Source organism: Crassostrea angulata, chromosome 9, assembly GCF_025612915.1.
Source record: "Crassostrea angulata isolate pt1a10 chromosome 9, ASM2561291v2, whole genome shotgun sequence".
Classification (NCBI taxonomy): domain Eukaryota; kingdom Metazoa; phylum Mollusca; class Bivalvia; order Ostreida; family Ostreidae; genus Magallana; species Magallana angulata.
The window spans coordinates 12,500,426-12,527,097 of NC_069119.1; the positions used below are offsets into that span (position 1 = coordinate 12,500,426).

At 32.5% G+C, this 26,672-nt stretch overlaps 1 protein-coding gene and 1 non-coding gene across 2 annotated transcripts; one reads left to right on the top strand and one right to left on the bottom strand.

The window, feature by feature from the left end:
• Positions 1-4,190: 4,190 nt before the first annotated feature.
• LOC128163365 (uncharacterized) lies at positions 4,191-14,702 on the bottom strand. Its single transcript, XM_052826943.1, has 7 exons — positions 13,765-14,702; positions 12,652-13,037; positions 11,640-12,030; positions 7,980-7,994; positions 7,407-7,895; positions 6,798-7,183; positions 4,191-5,197 (listed from the first exon to the last, which is right to left on the bottom strand). Exons 1-7 carry the CDS (start codon positions 14,264-14,266, stop codon positions 4,796-4,798), a joined length of 2,571 nt encoding a protein of 856 aa, XP_052682903.1. The 5' UTR covers positions 14,267-14,702; the 3' UTR covers positions 4,191-4,795.
• Positions 14,703-24,531: 9,829 nt separating this feature from the next.
• Trnag-gcc (transfer RNA glycine (anticodon GCC)) lies at positions 24,532-24,602 on the top strand. Its single transcript has one exon. It is a non-coding gene; the product is annotated as a tRNA-Gly (tRNA).
• Positions 24,603-26,672: the final 2,070 nt, after the last annotated feature.

Here is a 26,672-nt window from a genome sequence, read left to right on the forward strand (position 1 = left end):
CAAATGTTGTGTAAAGGAACCAATTCGTTTCTTAAATGTTAATGAATATAACTTTCCAGAGCGGGGTAACATAGAGCGCTGGCTGACTAATTAACATCATAGCGGAAATGTTGGACTAATCCATCGAATATAAGGCAGATATATTGGATCAGTCAACGTTAATTAATGACAAACGTTTTAGATGAATTTTTCTTGATAAATTATTTCTTCTTTATTTGCATTTAAACCTGTTAATGCCTAAAAATTCAGGATGCATTAACAGAGTATTTTCGGAGTAAAAATATATTTTTTGAAATATTCTTTTAATATCATGCAAAATACAATTGAATGCTTATTAATGATTATTAATAGTCATAGCATATATTTTTAATTTAAACTATGTATCCAAATAGAAAAATATTATATAAAATGAAGATATAGTTATGGAATGACGTAGTGGAAATCTTCACATTGCGGAGATAGGAAAAAATAAAAAGTAATGGAAGATAAAATGGGCCAATTTGACGCAATTTTAGTTTCAATGGAAAGAACTTTTGAAAACGGGGTGCACGGAAACCCGGGTTGACCAATTAACATCACGTCGTAAAATGTAGGGCGAGTTAATCATCGAGCAGATACATTGGATCTGACAACTTTGTTTTAAAGTTTACAAAAAAAAAATATGCACGCACTTGCGTTTTTATATTACATACATTTTATATACTATTACAGATTGGTTGTAAACCTCTATAGATATATTAATTTGTGAACTGTGAACATATTGTGTTAACAACCGTACGTCTTTATGTCTTCTAAAAAGTCTTCTATCTGATATTCTTATTTGGGATAATGATAAAAATATCGTTATATTTGACCATAGAACAAAATTAAAAAAAAAAAAAAAAAAGGATTACCAAACATTGTAAACCTACTCCCTTGTTTGAAGTAAAAAAAAATAATAAATTTGGTTTAACCTATTAATATGCATTTTTCATATTAATGCGGAAAGTGTTTTTTAGCGCGCTAGCGCAGAATATCATCTAGTAACAATCATTTTTACCATGTTTTACCATTTCTGACTGCAAATAGGGAAAACTTTTTTTGTCAAGCTTAAATTTTCAAATATAGCTTGCTTTTCCGTTCAAAAGAAGACTTCCAGCATTTATACCTAGGTAAAAAGGAAAAAGAAACCTGACATACCTGGTCTTGTACTGTATGCAGGGTTATTTCGCCCCGTGTTATTTTTGCCCTTTTACTTTAAATTTGCAAACGGCTTCGCCCAGATACAGTAGTATTAAAAAAGATATAGTTTGAGACAATGGAATTCGCCTAGTGTTCAATTCGCAAACCGACAACGAGGACAGAAAGGGGCGAAAATAAACCGGGGCGAATATTTCCCTGCATACAAAATTACTTGTTCACAATTACATGTATAAGTATACCGTTCGAAAAATATTCTTCAAACCATTTGTAAAAGTGTGAAATTTGCGGATTTTAGTTTTAGGTAAACGAACGATTGTTGTACGTTTTTTTTTTTCATTCAAACCCGAAACTACCAGTTGAGACAAAACGAATTTCCCCCAAAAGAATGACCGTTTTTTGTTTGTATTTTGTTTTGTTTTGCTTTTTGTTTTTTCATCTGTAAGACGCACTATAACGTTATTCGGCAACGTATGCTATTGGTTGAATTAACGCCAACTTGTTTGGAATGGTACAAATTAGTTCACAAGGATTTGTTTATTTTAATCTGGAGATTTTAATCGAAATTTAAATTTCAGACAACAACAGCATTTTAATAAATTCCTAATATTATAAACATTGATTAACGTTATAGAGGCGGAAGATACTTTTATTCTATTAATATGTACAATGATAGCATCTTACCACATGAAAATGATTCGGTATATATATTTATAAATATCATTGGTTTTTATACCCCCCGCAAACAAAGTTTGGGGGGGGGGGTATATAGGAGTCACCTTGTCCGTCTGTCCGTCTGTCTGTGCAATCGTGTCCGGTCCATATCTCTCTTATGCAGAAACATTGGAAGTTCTTACTTCACACAAATATTGCTTATGACCTAAGGGTGTCTCATGACCTTGACCCAAGGTCATTCGGGCAAGGTCAAGGTCACTGGCAGAATGAATACAAAATTCTTGTCCGGTCTATATCTTTCTTATGTAGAATTATTGGAAGTTTTTACTTTACACAAAGATTGCTTATGACCTTAGGGTGTGTCATGACCTTGACCCAAGGTCATTTGGGCAAGGTCGATGTCACTGGCAGAAAAAAGTACATAATTTGTGTCCGGTCCATATCTTTCTTATGAAGAAACATTGGAAGTTCTTACTTCACACAAATATTGCTTAAATCCAAAGGGTGTGTCATGACCTTGAACCAAGGTCATTTGGGCAAGGTCAAGGTCACTGGCAGAAAAAATACAAAAATTCGTGTCCGGTCCTTATCTTTCTTATGGAGACACATTGTATGTTCTAACTTCACACAAATATTGCTTAGGACCAAAGGGTGTGTCATGACCTTGACCCAAGGTCATTTTGGCAAGGTCAAGGTCACTGGCAGAAAAAGTGCAAAATTCGTGTCTGGTCATTATCTCATGGAGAAGCATTGAATGTTCTTACTTCACACAAATATTGCTTTTGACCAACAGTTTAAAAAAATAGAAGAGTTGTTATTTATAGAAAATGGACGATGAAATAGATTCATCCAAAATTTTCTATAATTGGAAAAATACACGCATTATGATTTTTGTCTTAGCGGGGGGTATCAATTGTGAGCTTGCTCACAGCACCTCTAGTTTTCTCTTGTAAACCATTTTCAAAAGAAAATCTATAAAATTTTGGAAATTTAAATATACATTCAGGAGCAAGTACAAAAACGTTCGAAAAAGTTTTTACGAGAAATTGAAAACGTTGCTAAATTTTGATTTATGTATTTCTATTGGTTTTCTGACCCAGTTTTATAAGTGTTAAATCTTTTGATATCAAGTAAGGCTGCTGTCTGGTGCACTTTTGAACCTTCCTTTCATTGGTCCAAATGTCAGTGCTAAGATTCAGATATCATTTTATTAATGCGATGACCTTGCAGAATATAATCCGTCTGTAGGTTATTATGTTAATGTCTGGCATTAAGAATAAGATGCACATCTTTAAAGTATCTCGTTCAATCAGTTTGTTGATTTTTAAAGGAAACCTGTTGTCGTTAAAACAGGTTTCAATGGTTTTTCATTTTTTCCTTTTTTTGCGAAATCTGAAACCTCTTTACAGTGTTAAAGACGATGGTTGTATTGTTCTTCTTCATTTCAAAATGATAATTGCATTTCAGTCTTGATTTTAGTGGAGTAGCTGTTGTACAAGGTATCAAAAATAAACTCGTGATATTCTTTATTTTTTAGGGAGGGAACAATCCAGAATGTTCGTGCTAACATTTTTTTTTAAACGTTAAAATTCGTTTAATTTTTACAATACCCTATTTCATCTTCGTAAATTTGAAAAACGACAAAGAATTTAAAACAATTTTTACTTGGTCCTTTTTATATTTCTAATATTGAATATGTGATTATTGCTGTATAAAATAATAATTATCTAACCAATTTTATCAAGATATTAGGTATATTTTCGAAATTTTTGACATTTTACTACAGAAATAAGAAGTCTTTGTAGCAACAATTTTATAGGCTTTATAAAGTCTAAAATATAGGCGTTATAAATCATTCGCCGCTCAATGTTTATCAGAAAGAACAAATAAAGACCCCCTGGATTAGCAAATACAAATCCTGTTCAATGTGAATGCATTGAAAACTCTTACATTTGAAGGACACGTGCCATAAACCCCCAACTTTGTACCTCCGAGAAGAAAATTACCGGAAAAATGAGGTTGAATGAGTACAACATTAAACAAATATATAGTGCAACGCGTCAAAAGAATGAAATCAGCCGCTTACGTTGTAAAATATATGTACTCAAATGACAAGGGTTGGTGCGTCGTTTTCTAGTACAATAATCTTCATTTTCGCTAGGGAATTTCTCCTATATTTTATCGTTTTATTTTCATTCTGTCTGTCTGTCTGCATCCCTCTCTCTCTCTCTCTCTCCCTCTCTCTCTCTCTCTCTCTCTCAATGTTTTCCAATTTTGATTGATATTTTTAACTTTAACGATGATTTTCCACACAAAATAGGAATAACGAAGAAACGTAAAGAACAAAAGCCATTTTATTTTCATAACGATTATCACAGTAGAACTTCTTTTAGGCACATACATTTTGTGCATGAATTTAAATGACATTTTTCATCAAGCATCAGTAAATGATTTGTCAGTCTTTTACTTGTTAAGATGGCGGTTTTTGTAGAATATATGGAATGCAATGGTTTTAGAGAAAAATAAACATGTATGTGAATCGATACTACTCAAATGCAAAATATACATATATTAAGTAGTCTTATGGGCACGCAGTTAACACCTTTCAAAATAACAATAGCTTACATTACATATACGAATTAATAACACGGTAAATACAACGAAAAACATACATAAGTAAGGAAAATCATATGATTTGTCTCAATATTCTGCAGACAGTAGCGTCTGGCAAGACAAATTTTCACAAACACTACAAATCTAAAATCGAGATCATTCAATGGAGTTTCGTGTATATTCAAAACCGCTCAAAAATGCCCTATTCAACAAACTATTGGTGGAACGAAAGAAGAGCAAACAAGATAAATATTTTACTCTTCAAATGAAAGCACTACGTATTTCACCAACAGAAATCTGTATTATCAAAAATCACACATGAATGAACTTAGGCGCACCCGCAGCGTTCAACTTTCATTTTTGGCAGTGTCGTTAATTGTACCCTAAGATTGTGATCAAAGTAAAGCATCGTGAGACTTGACATCCGAACAGGTGTACAACATGGTCCAGCGTTACTGCCTCCAATGATGCTCGATTCGGGAACCTGCTGAACAACAGCAGCATGGCCAGATTGGCTCAAACCTTCATTTCTGCATTCTCCCGCGCAGTAATAGGCGTCGTAATGCAGCGGTGCGATAACAAAATCCCATTTGAACTCTTCGAAATCCACTGTTAAAGGATAGCGACAACACGTTTCAAATTGGTTTTGCTCGTTGCAGTCAATACCTGTATCTCTCTTCCTTCTGTTCTCATGAAGGGCTGTTGTTGTCCTGAAGTCAAGGTTTGGTTCCTACAAAAACCCATGATTTATGAAATTTAAAACAATGCATTGACTTCTTAAATCGAAATAAATTTTCTGTTTGAAAACGTATTTTTTGATAAATACTATGAAAAAAGGTAAACGATGAAACCTAAATTTCACAAAAAAATTGAGCTATTAGCAAAAAGAAATATTCGATTTATATAAATACATAAGATATTGGAAAAATCTGATAAAATAACATTTATCAACAATCGAGTCTAAAATTATCAGAATTTTGGGCTCAACAAATGTCAGAGATACAAAATATGATACGACAATGCATGACATGAAACAATTAATCAAGAAACTGGTATAACAGTCGAATAATTCTAGATCAATACAAAACGCATATCCCAACTGTAATCAAATTACCAATGCGTTTTATTATTATATATTGTATATTATTCTATTAATTTACATGTCAATGATAAATTTCTTATTTTTAAATTTTTTCTAAATTAATTTAAACCTTATATTTCTTTGCATTTAGACGTATTATAGTTATAGTATTTCCTAAGCAATGAAATTTAAAAACTGGTGATTTTGCATATATGTGAGCCAAATGTTTTTTCTTTCTTTTTCTTTTTTATGATACTTTTAACTAGTATATATATATATTATCCCTTCTTATTATGAATAAAGGGCGGTTAAAATCTTACTATTGCTAAGGCGGGTGTTGTTGTTTTTTTTTTATCTTAAGATAACATGGATACAAAACATAATAGGTGGATAGATGTTATGATTTCATGTCCAAGTTCTGCTATTAACTGCTTTTAATAGAAACTAATTACATGCACTTTAGTTATCAAAACTTTAATAAATTTATTCAATATTATTTTTGACAAATCAACACTTTGTAATTTTTGGGCGTTTCGTGTAATCTTTGCTATATATAACCATTGTGTGTGTTTTGTATTTAGAACTAATCCATGCACCTGTACTAATAAATCTTTCATAAGATTCAATTAAAATTGACCTTAGACATACGATTTCTCTGAAACAATAGCAATTGTATTGGTTCATTATACGGGTACAAAAATACTTATTTTTACATGTTTTGCCAGGTGTAATGTAACTTGAGTTTCATGAAGTTAACCATTAACTTAACAGTTAAGGCATAATAGATTGTCTTGCGCCCATATACTTCAGTTTAAATGTCTATACATATGTCAACATTTTGTTTCTTCATATAAATATTTGAATACTTAATCAGATAATTAAACGATCACTACCAAGCTTTCCTAAATATAAGTCTTGATATCATTTGGTTGAGTCACTGATTTTTACGGAAAATGAGTTTAAAAGCTTTTTAGATACATTTTCTGTTTGGTACTCTTCTTTAGTTTATGTTTCATTGAATAAATCTAGTAATATACTAAACAGTATTTTGCATTTATGCAGTTTTTGATTTGTGTCAATATGAGACCAACAGATTCAATTCATATTATTATGCAATGCTACCATGCCTGTCTGCATGAATTACAGCATTGGAATGTTAAAACTAAGCCAACCTTAAAAAAACTATCAAATCTGATTAAATATAAGATTGCTCTGTCCAATTTAATGCATAGTATCGGTAGCAACTTACATATCCACTGCTGCTTGCAGATCCATTAGGAAGGACAATGAGGTTTTCATTATTTGCATCGAAGGCTTCTACAACTACCCCTAGGTTTGAAGAAGGATCGGTTACCCAAGAATGGGCCAATTCAGTGATATCAAATTGATGCCATCCAGCAGTTTCTGCAATGGATTTTTTCCTCTTTTTTATGAACCTTTTGACTGGTGGTCCTAGACGTTTTCCAGGAGAAACCAATTTGTATAGAAACATTTCCGTTACATTGTGTGGTAAGTCATATTGTCTTCGTTGTTCGATGTATACCCATAAGTGGGCCTGGTACACACGTCTGTTTTCCATATGAGATATATTGAAGTATATTGCGTTTGGGGCTTCTACTCCCAATGATGTTGGTGCTGAAATGAAATAAATTGTAGCCGTCAAAGTACCCCCTTTTTACAATAAAATTGGTTAATAAATTCATCGTCTTTCCTCGGTGGTAAAATATAAAAACATTTATTGTACAACCTGCGACAACTTTTTCATATCAGTTTTTTGGTACTGTAAGGCGCAAGAAAAATGAAAGTTTTTCATGGTCATGTTGCACAATATTGTAATTGCAGTATACTTAATACTTACGATCTTCAGAAAATATAAAGGTTCTTTCCATTCTACCAAATTCATCTTCTTCATCTTCTAGCTGTTCTGCATATGAATATGCTTGATCGTTTTGCATTTCATTCAAATTTAATTCGTTTTCATATTGTTGCTGTAATCTTTCATAGGATGGAACTCTTGGTAATCGTGTTCGTGTAACATTTGGTATACCTAAAACGTCCAATCTTAAAGCGTGAGACAGTTTTGCTCTAATGGAATCCAATCTTAATTTCTTTTGGCTCTCACGAATACGACAGGGTCGACACTGGTTTTCTGTATTATTTAAACCATCAAATCCGTTCAACAACTCTGGGGTTTGATCCAAAATGTTAGCGATTTGCTCCGATTCCTCTTCGGTAACACCATATTGTTCCATTATATCCAGGTTCCTTCGAGGTATCACCGTGCAGAATGCTAGCATTGTAAAATATGTGTACGTATAAATTAATGAGAGCAGGTTTGAATACATCGTTCACTTTGAATCAGCTGATGGTTTTCGGTGTCTGTCTCGAGAAAGAACACGCTCTATGTCTTTTATACCAGCGGTCAAGATACACAGAGGCCCAAAGTCTACAACAAAAAATCACTTTTGTCGATCATAAATGATAAAAACCTTTAAAAACTCGGCACTAAATAACAATAAATCCATTGACGCCTTCAGTCTCTTTTGTTGCTAACTCACATTCATTTTCTTCGAAGGATTTTGAAAAATGACAAAAGAAACGAGCAGTGATTTCAACAATGAAAGAAATGAACACTTTTGCGCATATTTTGAAAGAGTATACATGCGAAAAAATGATTCATGCAGTGTGCATTGATAGACAGCCGTAATTAAGATACTTGGTGTCTGACGTAATATAGAGCTTATCGATTGAAACATGCATCTCGTCTTTTTCAACTGAAACCTTACTCTGTTATCGTTAATTAACAGGTAATAAAGTTTTAGTGGTTCAGAGAAGGTCGATAGGATTGAATGAAGGTATAAGCTGATAAAACAGGTTTATGTTCAAAAGATTTTTTGGCAAAGTATTTTGAAATAACGTTTGAAATCGAGTTCTCTTAAAAATTTTCAAACAAAATATTCATTTTTTACAAATATGCAATTGCTTTTTTTTTTCTTTTGCAAAATAATAACTTTTATTATGAATCAGGCAAGGGAAAATCAATTTTATTAAAACTATTTAATGATGCTCATTTTTTTCTTTCAAGGTATATCATAATAATGACGTTTGACGCTATACATGTCCGGTAGTTTTTTCCTTGCTGTTCAGAAATATGTTTGCCTCTCGCGTTACTCCGCCCATTTTACGTTATTCTTTTTGACACCGTACGTAAATGTAGTTCTGAATATTTCTTTTAGAAAATTACCAACACTGATGTATTTTTACAACAAAAACTTCATTTTTCCAGCTGCGTTTTAATTATAAGCCATCTTTTTCATTATTTTCGTGCTAGTAAGGCTTTGAATATGTTGTTAAAGATAGAAAACCTCTTTTTTCTTCTTTTGCCTCATTTATTTTTAACTTTTGAAGTAATATAAAGAATCATTAGATACATAAATCTATTTTAAAATTATGACAAGTAGAAAAATATGCACGTACATCATTTATGTCCTCAGTTAGGAAAATGAGATCGCGTTTTACCTACATAGTATATATAGTTTTGACCTTCAGGTCTTCACGTTTCTATCAACGCCACTATATGAAAAATGTCACCTATATGGACATTTCGTATGCATTTTTTATATATCATGAATGTTGAATTGATAAAATGACATGATGGTTTTGGCCGCGTCAGAGCAGTGGTTATATGGAGGCTATAATATATTATTAGCTGCTAATGTAAAGCAGTTTCTGCATGTAAGAAATGTCACTATAACACTTCAGCTTGACGGTCGACTGTCAGTAAGTTTGTCATTCTGTTCAAATAAATTGTATTTATTGCAGCAATTCGTAGTGATTGACAATAGCAAACCACCAACCTATATATTTCCCGATTGAGATTCGACATGAAATATTAGTATTTTAAAATTCTATTTCAAACATGTTGTGCCTGGTTGATGTCAGAAAACAGAACCAGGCGTACAAAGTGTTAGATTTTTCCGCTTTAACTTGTATGTCAGCATGAGACTAAAACCATCATAAAATGTAGAAAAAAATGTGAATATGTTTCCATTATTTGTCGATTTTTAAGTCTTATGCCATTGTTTTTCTAACCACTGAAAAGGGTTTACACAATTTTAAGAACGCGTTATTAGAGCTTCATAATGTTGCACTTTTACGAAGTAAAGAAAGACAAAATCGGCAGAAAATACATATCTACTGTATTATTCGAACATATCTGCTTTTATAATTCCCCATTCTAATAGGTGTATTTTTTAAAGTTTATTTTCATGCTTGTCTTTTATCTATTATTGTTTTGATTAAAAAAAAATAGATTTTTTGCTTATACGTTGTTTTTATTTGATAGCGAAATGTTTTAAATGATCTTTAAAATTTAAATTTAAAAATTAAATCTTTAAAATGATCTTTCAAATGTCTTTCAATTGTATAATTACCGACATGTTTCAGTCGGTAAAAAAAAAATATATTTTTTTTTATAACAGTGGGTTTCAAGGTCATGATCTTCAGATCAGTAACTGATGCTTAGACCTATTGCACTACGTTGTGAGTTTTCGAATTGGAAGCCCTCATAAATTTACTGTTCTGTTTTATTTTTTTTTTAAGTTATCAAGTTGTTTCATAATGCTGGTCTGCACCTTTCCTCTCCAATTTCTGTCTTATGAAAATTAATCATAGTAACATATGTATCTCTTAGTTCCTGGTACAACCTTAGAGCATGTCGGTATCAAACACTCGTTTAGAACGTTTTAATTAAAAGATATCAGATTGTGTTCTGTCCATGGATGTCATTGACAGTGGAGGTATAGGCGATGCCAAGCCGTTTTTGACGAAGGTTATTTTAGATATTGCAAGAGAAGCTAGATTACACAGCTAAATGAATTTCTTAATCTTAAATTTTATCTTTTTAAAACTATAAACTATAATTCAAAGACGTTCATTATTTTTCATTTAATGTTTTTATTTCTCCCTTTAGCCTATTTTTGCAACAACAATCTTTTATAAACTTCAATCAATTCTTTATTACCTGAATATCAACCTACTAATCCAAATTGTTCTGATAATTATCACCTGGCAATATCGTCATGAATTGTTTGAATCTTTACAAAATAAGCTTGTCATATGTAATTAAAATATGAAAAAAAGTATTTATAACACAAGTTTATTTATAAAGGAAGGTCACAACAAAAATATATACATACGCATTTCTTTATTTTGAATATCACAGTTTCTCATAATGTTTAGGCACATCAAAAATGTGCAGTTTTATTTTGCAACAATTACAAAATTTGCCATTCATACATAAAAATGTTCCGCTTTTCTATTCAGAATAGACGTCGTACCATCTAACTCTATATATTGCACATCATTCAAACATTTTGAAGGAGATAAAATGTAATCACATTTTCTTGGAATGCAAAACAGTAACAAACAATTTAAGAGACTTTCTTATATTCTAGATTGCACCAAAAGCCATGTTAATAAAAACATTTAAAACTCCAAAATTTGGCGCGTCAATTAAAATCAACATATTTAAAAAGCTGTTCGCACAAACATTCAAATGTATTTCTCACAGTGCTTTACAATTTAACAGCTGTACATTAACAATAACATTGAATGGAATCAAAACACAACACAAAAAGCACAATTACGAAAAAGCACCACAACACATCGTATAAAACTTCAAATCTACCTTGTTTAAAAAAACACACCAAAGAATACTCTCCACAAGAGATCATGTAACGGATTTCAATACTGAACAACATGCCTTTAAGATATGTTCATATCTATATCCTTTGCCCTATTCTTAAATACGCACCAACGTTGAAGGTGAAAGACGAAAGAGAATGATTTTAGTCAAAACCTTAACTGTCTTATTTCATATTTTCATTCTCAAAAAGGTCATCTTCAAGAAGTTGTTCATGTTAAAAATATTTTAACGTGTCGATATGTAGAAAAAGGCTGGATACCTCGATATTTCTACGAAAACTTAGAATAAACTGCACGCTGAAAGACTTTCAGTCTTGTGGATCTTAGATCCATAAATTCAACACATACAAAAACAGTTCAATTGGACAATATCTCTTTTAAGAGCAACCACACCTAACTACCTTCATACGCGGAAGAGTTGTGAGCTGTAATCTAGAGGTATGATCAAAATACAGCATTCTAAGATTAGACATTCGGACGGGTGAACAACACGGACCCGGATTATTTCCGATCATTCTTGACTCTGGTACTTGTTGAACAACTGATGAGTGACCGTGATTGCTCATTCCTTCGTTCCTGCACTCTCCAGCGCAATAATAGGCGTCATACCATTTGGGAGCAATGACAAAGTCCCAACCAAATTCTAAAAAACTGACGGTCAAAGGATAACGACAACACGCTTCAAACTGATTTTGCTCATCGCAGGTTAGTCCAGTGGATCTTTTTCTCCGACTGTGTGTTGCTGTTGTTGTTGTCCGCAAATCTAGGTTGGGTTCCTGCAAAAAAAAATTCAATTTTTAAAATAATTTTTCTTTGATAAATCGAGTTATTATGCGGATTATTTCCCCCTTTTTTTTTAACTTAAGTAGGTACTTTTTTTATTGTGAATTAAGGAACAAGTGTTTTAATTGGGTTTGTTGATAAAATCGGATAAGCAAATATCATTTTCTTTAAATAGACCTTTGATAAAAAGAAAATGATAAACATTTGTGTAGGATATATCATGGATTCAATCAAATAGAAAATAAGCCACAGCTGTTCCTATTATAGCTCACTAAAGTACACCAAAAGTAGAAATGTACATAAATATCCACATGTCAACTTTCGGTTCTTATAGGTCGACTGCCACCTGGTCACAATGCACTTGGGATTTATTAGCAAAAAAGTGCAGACCAAGCAATTTTCTTTTGCTTTCACCGACAAGAATTTCTAATGATGTTAATAATTCCCCCTTTTATCAACAAAAGATAGACTTTTGACCTAATGACACACTTATTGCCAAGATTTGGATTTTAAAAGAAATTAAACATGTTTCTAAATAGCAGCCTGAAGGAGAAAAGAAAAAGAATGTGAATACAAAGGGCGATCTTCACCACGAGTCATCGAAAATTACTTACATATCCTTCATCTATTCCAGAGGTAGGTGGCATGACAATCAAATTTTCATTCTCAGCATCAAAAGCTTCTACTACCAGTCCAAGATTTGAGGAAGGATTTGAAGCCCAGCGATGTGCAATGTCTGACACGTCAAAGTGGTGCCAACCACTGGTGCTAGAAATCGGTCTTTTCCTCTTCTTGAGAAATCTTTTGACAGGGGGGCCGCCGTGTTTTCCTGGTGGAACCAGCCTGTACAGGAATATCTCGGATACGTTGTTGGGTAAGTCGTAATGACTGCGGGGGGTTATGTAAACCCATAACAGTGCTTTATACACGTCTCTGTTCTCCATTGAAGGCATGTTGAAGTATATTGCGTTAGGAGTTACGATGTCGAGAGATACTGGGGCTGTAACAACAAATATATACATTTAATTAATAATGATAATATTACATCTACGAAAAATGAAGGTTGAAGGTGAGCGATTAAAAGTGTATTTGTATATTAAACTCCTTAATATTTGTGATATGATTTTTTGTTATTAAACTACAAAAACAATAGACGAAGTATATTTGTCTGATAGCCTGCAAATAAATCCTATTTTTTTTTATTACAGTTGTATTCTTTTAATTTGCAAACTATTATATATTTTTTAAACATTTCTATATATTTTCATATGGATATGGGTGTTGTCATTTTATTATTACAAATAGCATTTTATTTTTATTTTTTTTATTTAATATTTAAAATTAAAACAATTTAGTATGGTTGCCATGAAAAATTGCACGTGGTTTAATAAAAAGAAATTGTATTACAGAAATATGAACGCAATGCTATAATTTTAGGGTTCAAATTATCCCTTCCCATACAAAAATAAAAAGATAAATAAACAAATAAAAGACTAGGATACTTTACACAATATTTATCAATGCTGAAAAACGAAGTAAGGTTAAAAAAAATCGTTAATTGTGTATAAAAAAAAAATATGATATTGTTGCGAAAACAAATGATGCAACTTTAATTTATTTGAGTTGTTGGTATCATTATGGAGGATGATTCTCATCAATATTTGAATATAGCTTGATTAAACCTTAATTTAAACCAAATCAAAAGGCAAAATATTGACAAAACTTACGTTCTTCGGAAAATATGTACGTCCTCTCTGATCTTCCGAACTCATCTTCCTCGTCTTCGATCTGATCAGCGTACGTGTATGGCTCATCACTTTGCATTTCACTCACTCTGTCTTGAATTGCATATCTCTCTTGTAACCTCTGATATGATGGAACTTTTGGTATCCGTATTTCTGTTATGTTGGGGATACCCAGAACGTCCAGTTTTAATGCATGTGCAATTCTGTTCTTGATTGATTCAATTCGTATTCTCTTCTGATCCTCTCTTATCCTGCAAGTCTGACACCGACTCTGATTTGAATTTAATCCATCTGAATCGCCTGGTGAATTGCTGTTTTGAGATAAGATACTCAAAATCTGTTCTTGTGTAATGTTGCCGGTCTCAATGTGTTCCAAATCCTCCATTGAATCTATTGTCTGAGGTAGAACGGTGCAAAAAACTGCAACCACTATACAAGCTATGATATAAAAAACGGAATTAACATTCGCCGGCATCTTGAACATTAAAATCAGCTGATCCGTGTTTGAGCGTCGTGTTCCAGATGAGTAGGTTCTCCCAAAGAGAGCAAGCTTTTATAGCAGCGGTCAAGCTATTCTCCTCGGCCAAATGGTTTGACAGCCGGGATTCTATGATGTATACAAACGGACGGTCAAGATCTCTCTTTTTTCATATACGCTTTTGTTACTTTTTTTATTTCAGGTTTTAGGCATTTAGTTTAAAGAGTTTTTTTTTCTTTTCTAAATCCTCCGAAAATTAGGTCATAATTTTGAAGACCGGATTCTCCTTTTGGTTTACGTCACTTCTCTTTTTTTTTTTTTTACTTTTTATTTGATCACTGAAAGTAGAATAAATTCATGTTCCATTATCAGAATAACAACATCCTAGAAAAAAAAATACCGCAAAGCAGTTCTCCGTGTCTATTGATCTGCTGATGTTAACATCTTTCTATGCAATGCTATGGTATATCCCGTTTTTATGGTTTTAGTGCGACGAAAGGGCAAGGTCTTTAACTAATTATTTTTACACACCACCAAATCATCCTTGCTTTGAAAGTCGATGTCATATGTTTGCAATTAAAAGCAAATAGTAATATACTTAAGAAAACGGAGCCTGTCATTAAGGATAACTGAAATGTATATTTAAAGAAGAAATGCCGACACGGATTATTTCGTCTCTTATTAACAACAATAAATTTGATGTTTCTCTCTTTAAGCTTAGAGAAATATAATGAGTACATTTCAAAGACTTTTTCGGGTTTTACCTGCTACAAATCTGGCTTTAAGTTCAAAATCCTGAGTTGTCTCTGAATTGTTTCATCCAAATGATATATACGTTAGGTATATGTAAGCGGTATTGAAAAAAAATGAAAAGGTTTTATCTGCTCGTTATATAGCCCTTAGATCAAAAGAGGATGTTAACTAAAATATAACGGGAGTTACCTGAGGACCGAAGCATACACGTTGTCTTATCTAAGTTTGAATAACACTCTTAAAAAAGAAAAATCTACATTTTGTTACAAATGTTATTTCGTAAGTTTGCTCAATTTGTTTAAAATGTTCCCCGTATTTCTTTTAATGTTTGTAACCGCAGTTTTAGTCCATTTTCATTTTATTATTCTTAAAAAGAACATGAATTTTGTTTGGCACTACATGTCACATGTAGTTGGTGAATATATTAACTCATTTTTTTTTCGTTTGGAGAAATTAGATCAGAAATGACAAGTCCTAAAGGGGAGAAGAAAAAATCCTAAAAGAATACGAATATTTCCAGAGTTTCTTCTACTGGGAATATATACATTACGTATGCTCTCATATTTCATTTTGTTGACGGTTTTATGTTTCACGAATTATGACACGATCGCTTTTTAGTAACCTATTCTGACATTTATTAGCACAAAATAGGCACATAGAAGTAGAGTTAAAGATTTATTCTAGATTTGAATAACAAAAAGTTATTCGATACAGGGATCATATACCCACGTCAAGTTTGTCACTTATAGTGAATAATTTGGACATTTATTGTGGCTACTTAAATGTAAAAGATGGCATCAGACATTTAATATCAATCAAACATTTTTTGGGCGAACAGCTTTAACATATTCAGAACATACGGGTTACATACATTTGAGAAATTTGTGTAGTTTATCTTTTCATGACAGGATTCCTCGCTCAACATAATATGAGCTTATGATTTGAAACATGATGTGATGACACCTCGGTAAAGGCGCACAATGCGCACCCCTAGGGCGCATATGTTAATTACGTCAGCATTTGTGTTTTTGCACATATTGGACAAAAATTTCATTGTAACCCTTGTTATGTAAATACGTGTAAAATGACGTGAGTCGATCTATTTTTTAGATGCATAAATTGCTTGTCCAAAACTCAGTTTATTATTGTAATTAAACCACCATGAAGGATCCGCTGTTTATTGATTAATCATTTCGCATTTGTACTAGATATATGCCGTTCAACTATTTGTACTGTATGCATATTGTGCATATACTTGCATTATTTTTTAATAATACTTGTATATTAAGTTTAAAATTGCATACATATTTGGCTTTCTGATCCAATATTAAGGAAAGTGATGGAGAAAGAATATTAATTAAAGAAAAACATTGTTTTTATATTCATCCTGTCAAAAAATTGAAATTAATTTTTTTTAACAAGCTCGTAGTCAAATTACCTTACTGTGCAAACGCTTCAATATCATTATCTTGAACTAACCTCAGTGTTTAGGTGAAAAAAAATGACAATAACAAACCATGAACCATCTCGAAATTCCATAAAACGGAATATAAATTCAAAGCAGAGCAACACTTGGTAGCAGTCTATTCGTGTTTTATTCAAAAGATATTGAGGATTTATTTGAAACTTTCCTTGCAAAACTCAATTTTAAAAGCACTATCTAAAATAGTTAGCATCCATCTGTGAAACACAGAGGTTTCCTCTTAATTCGATCAAGATAGAGGAACAGTTTGTAAGTTAATAAAACAGATAATTTAAGGTACAAGTATTCATTCCTGGGTTTTTTATAATTAAAAGGAAACTCGCAATCTGATACCATGAAAACACCGAGCAAGCCCAGTGATCATGATTGCTGGCTTTTTGTTAAATTCTAAAGTAGACAGTTAATGAAACTGCTGAAACCTCTTGATACATGTAATTGCTCGTGACTACATCTGTTCTTAACTGATCTATAACTATGTTGCGCACACATATCAATGCTATTTTATATTACCACTCCTTATACCTTTGACAACAAATCTTTTCAACAAGCAACTAATCGGATGCTCTCGACTTTATCGATCGAACAGCGATAACAACTGTACAAGATTATGGAGATGTACTGCAAGTATCATCGAAAACATCAAAGCCACTTTAAGTATTTTGATAAATTATGGCGAGGTGCACGACGTGTAATGCTCTATCCTAATCAAGTATTGTTTCTCTGCATGATACATGGACGATTATGTCAGTTCTATGGCACCGTCTGTTTTATTTTTTCGCTTGTTTGTTCCTTCTTGGAAGTGTTATGCTCATCTTCGACCACAACTTGCAAAAACACTTTTCACTTGTGGAATCTATTAACCGAATGACCGTCTTTTGAATTACTTCATAGAAAAAATGGTTTCTTCCAATTGCAAACATCAGTGCAAGAGCTTTTAATAAGAGTGCAAACCGTCAAAGGATTTTTCTTTTTATTTATTGAACAACGAACATTTAAGGAGACCGGATGCTCAACAACTTCACCATCAGATCTGCCTAAAATTTTCAGATATGATTTGTTGAGCTAAAAAGTATTATTTAATAAAGGAACAATTCATTTATATCACCTTTTGAATTTGGGTATTTTCCTATATTTTTATATAGAGTTCTCCTTCTAAAGGAAATCAATAGAGTCTGAAAATGGCCACGACTTTTGAGTCCTCTTAAGACATACAAGCAGCACTTTTATTCCCAAGTGCTTTATTCAACCTTTTTACTTTCAAATTGTGTGCTATACAGTCAGCTTATTTTCGATCGTGCGTACTTAAATGGTCAAGCATGTTGCACCCGGGTTTCGAATTAATAAACATTCTATTTTACGAAATTAAAACAATTAAGATAATCGGTTGATATATGTAATGATTATGTACTTTCCTACTTTAATCAAAATGATGCGCAGTTGTATTTTTTCGCTTTTAGTTAAACAATTAATTAATGCTAAAAATGTGGAGCAAAGTTTAAAGACCCGTGACTGGGTCTTCAGATGTTGTAATCGGCTTCTCTGAAATAAGTGTTCTAAATCTTAACTACATGTACTTGTAAGCCACTTTATTAGAAAATTGTCGAATCAGCCTATTTAACTTTGAAATAAATACAAAAGAACTTCTTGATTTATTTTTCCATTCATATACCAGTTGCGATCAAGAATGTGTTGACAATTTTGATAAAAATAAAAGTGTCGGCAAAACTTTGCATAATATGCTACATCGGTATCTTCAGAGACGGTGTGAAAATTCAGTGGGGGGGGGGGGGGGGGTGGTAGTCGTGGCAATTTTGTTTAATTATATAGAATATGATCATACATGTATTTTGAAGCTGTTATGTTTGGATTTTTTCTTTACAAAATTATACCGTACCGGTAGTTTATGGCTAAATATACCATCTCTAAAATAATACGTTAAATCTGATGGGTAACTTATTTACAACTCATCCTTCCTTATCTTTGCTTTTAAATGATATATTTCCTTAACAAAACTTGTCAATTGATTTTACATCTAACAGTATTTAAGATAATATCTTTAGAACCAATTCATGCCGATATTTTGATAAGGCGTTTGATAGGGAACCGAAATGCTTTTTCTAAAATCGGATTTAGCAGTTATTGAAATATAAAAAAAAAAAAAATATTTCGTTTGGATGATTATCTGCTTCTATGTACAGTTTTATGTAGCTTGTTGGCAAATTAATTTCAACTATGCTATCAGATATTGAAAATATCATTTTACATAAAATCCCATGCCACAGTACAATTCGAAAAATACGCAAAAAACCCTGAAATACTAGAATAAATATACGTGCTAAATGTATAAATGTGGAATATGTATTCAAGCCAATTTTATTATTTTTTAAATATTACACAAAATATAAAAAAAAACATTCGGGAAAGATGCTTGGTTTTAAAAGATTTATTTTTACCCCAATAATAAATAATTACAATAAAAAAGGGTACCACAAAAATTAAAGAAATCATTTTTAGATTTGAGAATCATAAAAAAAAAATTCATTTTACTGATAGATATAGAACATATATACTATATTGGAGTTAAATGGACTTAAGTTATTATATTAGAAGGTTAAATTACTGCGTCAAATCTCCCACCCCATAGTTAATGTCCATAAATCGGCTTGAAATCTCTTCGAATCATAGGATGACTTCATTTGAGTACAATGTGGGCGCAATGTAGGAATGTACAATAAATAGTTGGCACACTTCTAATCTATTAAAATTCTTGGCTATTCGCAGAGTTCAATAAATATAAATTGATGATGAAACGGTGGATGTTTTTATGCCTCGCGAGATGCTGGTTTCTCCCTATTTGTTTCTCCCATTCCAGATCTTGTCATTCACCCACACTTCTGTTCTATCTTATATTACTTCCGACAGATGTCTTTCTCCTGAAATTCCAACATCCCGTTTGGTATGTGTATTTGATAAATTATTTTTCGGTCCAAAACTTTATATTCACAACTTTTTTTCATATTGAGACTTCTTGAAAAACCGGCATTGTGAAAAGTACCTTTTTAAGAACTTGTTCTTGTTGCATGAATTAAAGAGTACAAACATGAAACCGGGGACTCGAGTGATGATGTCATCTAAACTTCAATAAAAATGGACAACGACATAACTAAAGCAAAATCAATATACATTTACAAATATTAGATTAGCTCATCTTACGATGAAGCATTATGATAAAGCATTTAAGCTTAAAAATGTTAAGTTGCAAATATATCATTATTACATCGTTTTTAATTTGCAACAAGAAGGTTGCGTTAACAAAAATTCGAACACCCCGTCTGGTATATGTATAGGCCAAAACCTTTTTCTTGCAGCCCGCGGACTAAAAGTTGGCGGCGATATACTGGTAATATGTAGCGCAATAGTGTTTTCAATTTTTGTAAACATATAATTTTACATAAATCCTAATGATATAGAATTACAAGAAATTTTTTCACTTTTTACGTTCTTTATTAAATAAATATTTCATTATTTTGTGATATGGAATTTCATTTTTTTTTTTACCGTGGTAAAGCACTTGTCACTAGCTTATGCCAAATGTCTTCATACGCCATAATCGCATTATACTATATATAACAACGTGTACAGATAAACAGATAAACTTTCATCAACACTTCTTGAAGCATATATATTGCCGAGTTTCACCTATCTGGCTTTCAGCAAGCGCCCATATCAACTTGACAAGAGAATGATTCGGATCATGTGCCAGCTTATTTATATACATCACTTCTTTGTTTACTGAATGCTCAGAATCCAGAAAATTCTAATTATTTTCCTTGAACAGGTGGCATTTTCAGATTTTGTCATATCCATCTTATTGTGACATGAAACAGTTCAAGGTGAAACAGACGCTTGGAGATTTTTAGATTATATATTTTCAGTGAATTTAGGTTTGTGTTTTATATTAAAAAAAAAACAACAACACTTAAAGGACGCAATATTTCCATTGATTATTTTGGTAATTTCCGCGGGGTTTTTTCACAGGATTATATCAACTAATTCTCGGCATGCACGAGTGAAAGAGCAATTTACGATCCTTGCCTCTAGAAAATTTTCAGTTATAATGTTCAAGGTCTCCTGGCATCAGCTTACGGAAACTTGATGCAAGTAAACTGCTTTTTAAAAATTTTGCAACGATTTCTGAGGTTTATTTCATTGTTTAGCTGTAGAATTTTATTTTTTCCCCTCGTCTATGTAATATTCAACGGATGCACGAGGGTTTTTGAAATTACTAACATTATTGCAACCATCTATCATTTATCGCTCAAAACGCTATTAAAATCTCCTATTCGGATGCTATCAAGCCCTCTTGAGAATTTCGACTAGCTATCGCGCGTATTAAAGGGGTTTCGCATTTCAATACTACATCAATATTTAAACGTTCGGTAATTTGCTTTGTCAGCATAAAGTTGCGATATCATTTTTCATTTCTCTCCTTGGGTTTTTAGATAATTACAATGCTTGATGAAGACCCATAGAGTGGTTAGGCATTGACACGCGTATTTATCGCCGTCCTGCAATGTTTAAATACCGACCTAGGTCAGAATTAATTGGAGATTTCGTCCAGTTTCAAATCTCCAATCGCTGAAAACTACAGAGAGATGTCTTATTAGTGAGTCAAGGTTAACCTAAATAAGCCGGCTTAACATACAAACGTCAGTTTAGAATGTGGGTTTCTGGGTTTTACACTCTCTTTATCTCGCACCGCTTGTGATTATAATAAGTTGTTGAGATGTCAAAAGCAAGCAGAGAGGAATTGGACGTGTGTTTGTATGTATTCATATTATGATAAGAAAAGGAGGCGATAAAAAAAAAATCCAAGTCACGCTTATGACAGCTAGGTGACCAATTCAAAGTTGAATTTGAATGACAGAAAGTGGAAAAAAAAAGTATATTAATTCGGTGAAGATGCTTAGAGTTGTAATTAAGAGTTTAATTATGTCAGCGGCTTATTACCAATATCTACCGACGGCCCCGGTTTGGTATAAGTATATATGTAATAAATTGGTTAAAGGGAAAAACTAATTGATTATAATGTAAATCAAAATTTCATTAACCACGAGTATGTTGAGATCTAAACCGGTATATCAAAACGACTCGTGGTTTGGAAGATAATTAATTTACTTTAAACAGGTAAATCAAAATTTAATTAACCCAGGACATATTGAGAATTAAATGGGTACATCAAAATGTCTCGTGGTTTGGGAGATATAATTAACTTAAGCAAAATGATATCAGTATAATATGAATATGGTATGAATTACTTATCAATAAATATTCCGTGACCATTACGGATTTACAGTGGATGAGCTGAAATAGTCACTGATAAATCGGCGGTATATACATGTATATCGCTTATATGATATATCTGTAGGTGATGAATGATCGAATTACATGCACAAATCGTATTCTAGTAAATAAATTAAAAATTCATACGTTATTGGCATAGTCACATGCCTAAATTGTATTTTTAAAGTAAAATTGAAAAAAGTAGACTTGCACTTATTTATGATAAAAAAGCCTTGTGTTTATATTAAGGGATCTCGAAGCAGGGACTCTATATATGAAGTTTTAACTTGCTAAATATCTAGGAACAAATTAAATACAACTTAACGATGGGAAAATAAGCAAAAAACAAAAAGTCAACAAAACAAAATAGATAATAAACAAGCCATAGATAGATAAGAAGAAAAATGACCTACACAAGAGTCGATTTTTTTCTTCATAATTTGATAATTAATACTTGCACTGGGTGTAAGGGGGGGGGGGGGTTGAATTTGAATTTAGTTTTGGTCGTGTTTTGAGGAATTAAATATATTGAAATAGATTGAAACATTCATCATGACTTTGCAAAAAATTAAAGTATGCGGATTGTATGAATATAAACATAAAAGGTTGTTAAAATTTCACCTGGGGTTGTAAGTAAAGAAAAGCAAATTGTTGTTTACAACAACAATGGACAGATAGATTAAGGTGTCACATTTTTTTTTATCTTATTCTTAAGGAAAAATGAGAAAAATGCTTGAAATATAAATACCATGGTTGAAGGCCATCTACTTTTTCATATTAAAGGAAAGCACATGCAGTTCAACGAAACCTATGCGGAAGTGAAACTTCATTATATCTGCATGCGATTTTAAAGTTTCTAGGAATCATTTCTGCCACATGTTGCAAATTTGCCTTAAATCTAATGAAGTGTTCAGTTTCTTTTCCTATTTCCTAACCCCCGTCCCCCCACCCACCCTTCCGGTTTTTTTAAAGACATTTTTGGACCAAAGAAGGAAGTATATATATACATGTATATGTGCTGCAAATAAAAACAACACGTCAGAAATGCATTAGGAATGACTGTTACGTCACTTCCTGGTATCAATATCCTAAACATTTCATAAAAATATGGCAAATTGTTGGGAGTGAAAAATGCGTTATGTCAGCTAGCAAAACGGCTTCATTATTTGTTTTTTCTACTCCGACGAATTATTTTGTTTTTCAACCGATTTGTTGTATATAATTTGTAGCCCCAGGCCTAAAATTGATGTTTTAACATCAAATGCTTGAGAGCTTTCTGAAGTAGTTTGTTTGTAATGTTCTCAACAATTTACAACCAGTGTTATTTGATACGTGGTATTTATCACTTGCCTGGCTATGCCAATTATATGCGAAATGTCAGAGCAAGAAAGAAGGATGTAATATGTATGTACTAACTATTATGACCCATCATTTCAAGCTACGTTCGGTTAGAAGAACGCCAAAAAGGAGCAAGGAAAAGATTATTGCATTATGTACATTAAAAGGAACCATCTTTTTACTGGGGTGGGGTAAGGTGGGGTTAATTTTTTTCCTTCTTTCCTTGCCATATTTTAATATTTATTCAAATGTTCATGCAGCTACCATTCCCGCCCCCCCCCCCCCAAATCACTGTCCTTTTAAGATCACCCCTTTATGTGTTCACATCAAGCCAGGCACGTAGCATCGTTTTTGAAAGTTGGGGGGGGGGGGGGGCAGGCTCATCCAAAAATTCTTGACAAGCCCAAAAAAAGGGGGTGGGGGGCAACTCCTTGATAAATCAATTTTTTGTATGTAAATGTGAGAAAAATCTTTACTGTGCAAAACAGATGTTGTGGATCTTGTTCTTCGGTCACGATATTGATATCAATAATGCTATATAATTAATAAATTTTTAAGATCGTATGGATCATGAAAAAATTCAATGTGCATGAGGTTACATCATATTTGAATTTTTTAAAATAATTATGATATCCCAAGCAAGTTTCAAAGTCATGAAAAACACAACCAAACGCTTCAACCAACTGCCAGGGTAGGTACTATATTTTCCAAATCATATTACATAAGGAAAATAATGAAAAAGTTATTTTAATACATGTAGCTTATATAATCACAATGTGTGTACATTTCATTTTTCTGTTTCGCACTTGTTTAAGCACATTGAATGCAACGATTTAGTTGATAGGCATTCGTAAGAATGATATCAAATTATTAAGCAACCTTTTGATAATAATCATTCAAAAAAATGAATAAATGTTGCAAAGTATAAAAGTTTGTGTCCAATCTATACAAATCTAAGCTATAAACCTCAAAGTATTTTTCCGTTCCGTTTTCCGTTCCGCGTTTTAGCAACACCCTTTTTTATTAAGCATGTGTTACAATATCGATATTATATTATAAAATGTAGATTAGGCAGAGGAATTCAAAATCAAGGACTGGAATCAAAAGTTTTTTTTCTTATAAAGAATGAAGAACTGTAGGCTAGATTGTCTTCAAATTAGTCATCAAACCTATGAACTATAATTTTCAATTTAATTTTTAGAGTAAATTTTGAATATATTCCTTTTTTTTAATTTAGCTCTTCTACTTTAGGAAAATCAATGTAGTCTGAAAATGGCCACAACTTCCAACCATCTTTAATGAAGACAAAATTTATAATGTTTGTTGTAACATGTATATCCCTCTACGATATTAAGCATCGGTGGTTCAGTGGTAGAATGCTCGCCTGCCACGCGGGCGGCCCGGGTTCGATTCCCGGCCGATGCAATTTTTTTCTTAAAGCAGTATGAGACACTTCCGTGTTGTGGTGTATTGTTTATCGATATCAACAATAAATGAAGAGCAATTATATAAGTAGTTTCTTCCCGACATTGTCACTTACATTTACATGTAACAGCGTAGCGCAGTGGGTTAGAGCGTTTACAACGAATCTGTAAGTCATGAGTACGAATCCCGCTTGGGGTTTTACAACTCTATCTTTCCAAATATCTTAAAAGATATTTTTGGTAAATTTGAAAATTCTAAACCGGTGAAAATATTTCAATTATAATGAACTTTAATCCACATATTTCACAGATGCCCCATATTACCTTAATTTTTGTCATCGATTAAATGTGTTATCGGATATATTAACTCTCTCTATCTCTTTTTGTCTCTCTTTCTCTTTAATTGAATTTATTTAGAGCACGGATAGCACCTGCATATCAAATTTTTTTTCTGACATGTTTTGTTTAAAGATTATATTCCCCAGTATGTCAGAAAAATATTTCGTACTATGCGTTTTTATCAATTTAGATTGCTCTAATTTTTAGTGAAAATCTAATGCTTGCTCCGGATTGATATAAAGTGGGTGGAGCTTTACACACTTATATCTTGGTCAAAACAGCTGGCACTAGTAAAAAGACAGAAACTCTTTCATGGACACGAGATATAAAATAACACTCTAGGAAGCTTTATCTGTCTAAAAACTGGTTGAGTGATTTCATATCAACGCCCCGTGATCAGATAAGCTCAAGAAATGAGGGTATATCTCATGAACTTCATGCGGGAAAAATTCATATTTTCAAGGTCTTTATTTCCACGAGTACATGTCTTTCTGCTCTGATTATGGATCTCAAAAACCTCTAAAAATTAAAGGTCTCTCTCTCTCTCTCTCTCTCTCTCTCTCTCTCTCTCTCTCTCTCTCTCTCTCTCTCTCTCTCTCTCTCTCTCTCTCTCTCTCTCTCTGCCTTCCCGTACCCAGTCTCAACCGTCTTAGGCTAGTTTAGGCGCTAGGAACCTTGCTATATGAGACCCTAACAATCTTTATCGGGTTCCACGCAGTGTTTAAAAAATGGTATTAAATTATATTTGAAGTGTGTAAAGGAGTCTTTGGACAACATAAGAAACGTTTACAGGTATATAACAAGCCTCCCACACAAACATTGTTCTCTGCACATATATCGTATAGATTTGTTGCTTCCTTTTGATAAGCTTTTGTAATGCTGTACATTTTTCATTCAATAATATTCTTATATTTACTGATAATATGTACATTGTATGGATGCTTTGTCCCATCAACTGACTGTGATACAAAGCTGCAAACATGTGTTTATATTTACATCTACCGAGAATGATTCCACCATTTCTTACGGAAACTTACTGTTAATTCATAGCTTTATAGAAACCGACAGACCTGAAATCTACACATCCCATTCATCGATTGGTCTACAGCGATCTACGAAAAGTCATGGACATGATTATGTCAAACTCAAATTCCCATAGGAGAAGATTTGGCTGCTTCTTATACTAACGTACTGATGCACATTAACAGTAGTTTAGTGAATTTGACTTACTGTTTACAATCAGTTAATTAATTTATTAAAAGAACGATATAAATATAAACAATAAACGCGGGTTATTAATTATTTTTTTCTGCAATGTCGCCTACTTCATATATCGCATGTATTTCATTGTTTAAATGAACTCATGTTCAAGGCACATACTGAATTGAAAAGGTGTGTATTTTGAACCTCAATGTAATGCATACTGTGTTTGTTCTCCGGGTTAATATCTAGTATATATAAATGTATATTTTCTTACAATGACAGGTATATTATCAATTTAATTTCTTTACCTGGTATTTGAGAACAAGAGATGCATATGCATTTACTCATTTATTTGGTATAGGTTTACATGTTGCTAAACTAGATTATCTCTTAATTAAATTGATCAAACATAGTTTTTGATTAGCAAAGAATGAAACAACAAACGAGAGAGAGAGAGAGAGAGAGAGAGAGAGAGAGAGAGAGAGAGAGAGAGAGAGAGAGAGAGAGAGAGAGAGAGAGAGAGAGCATA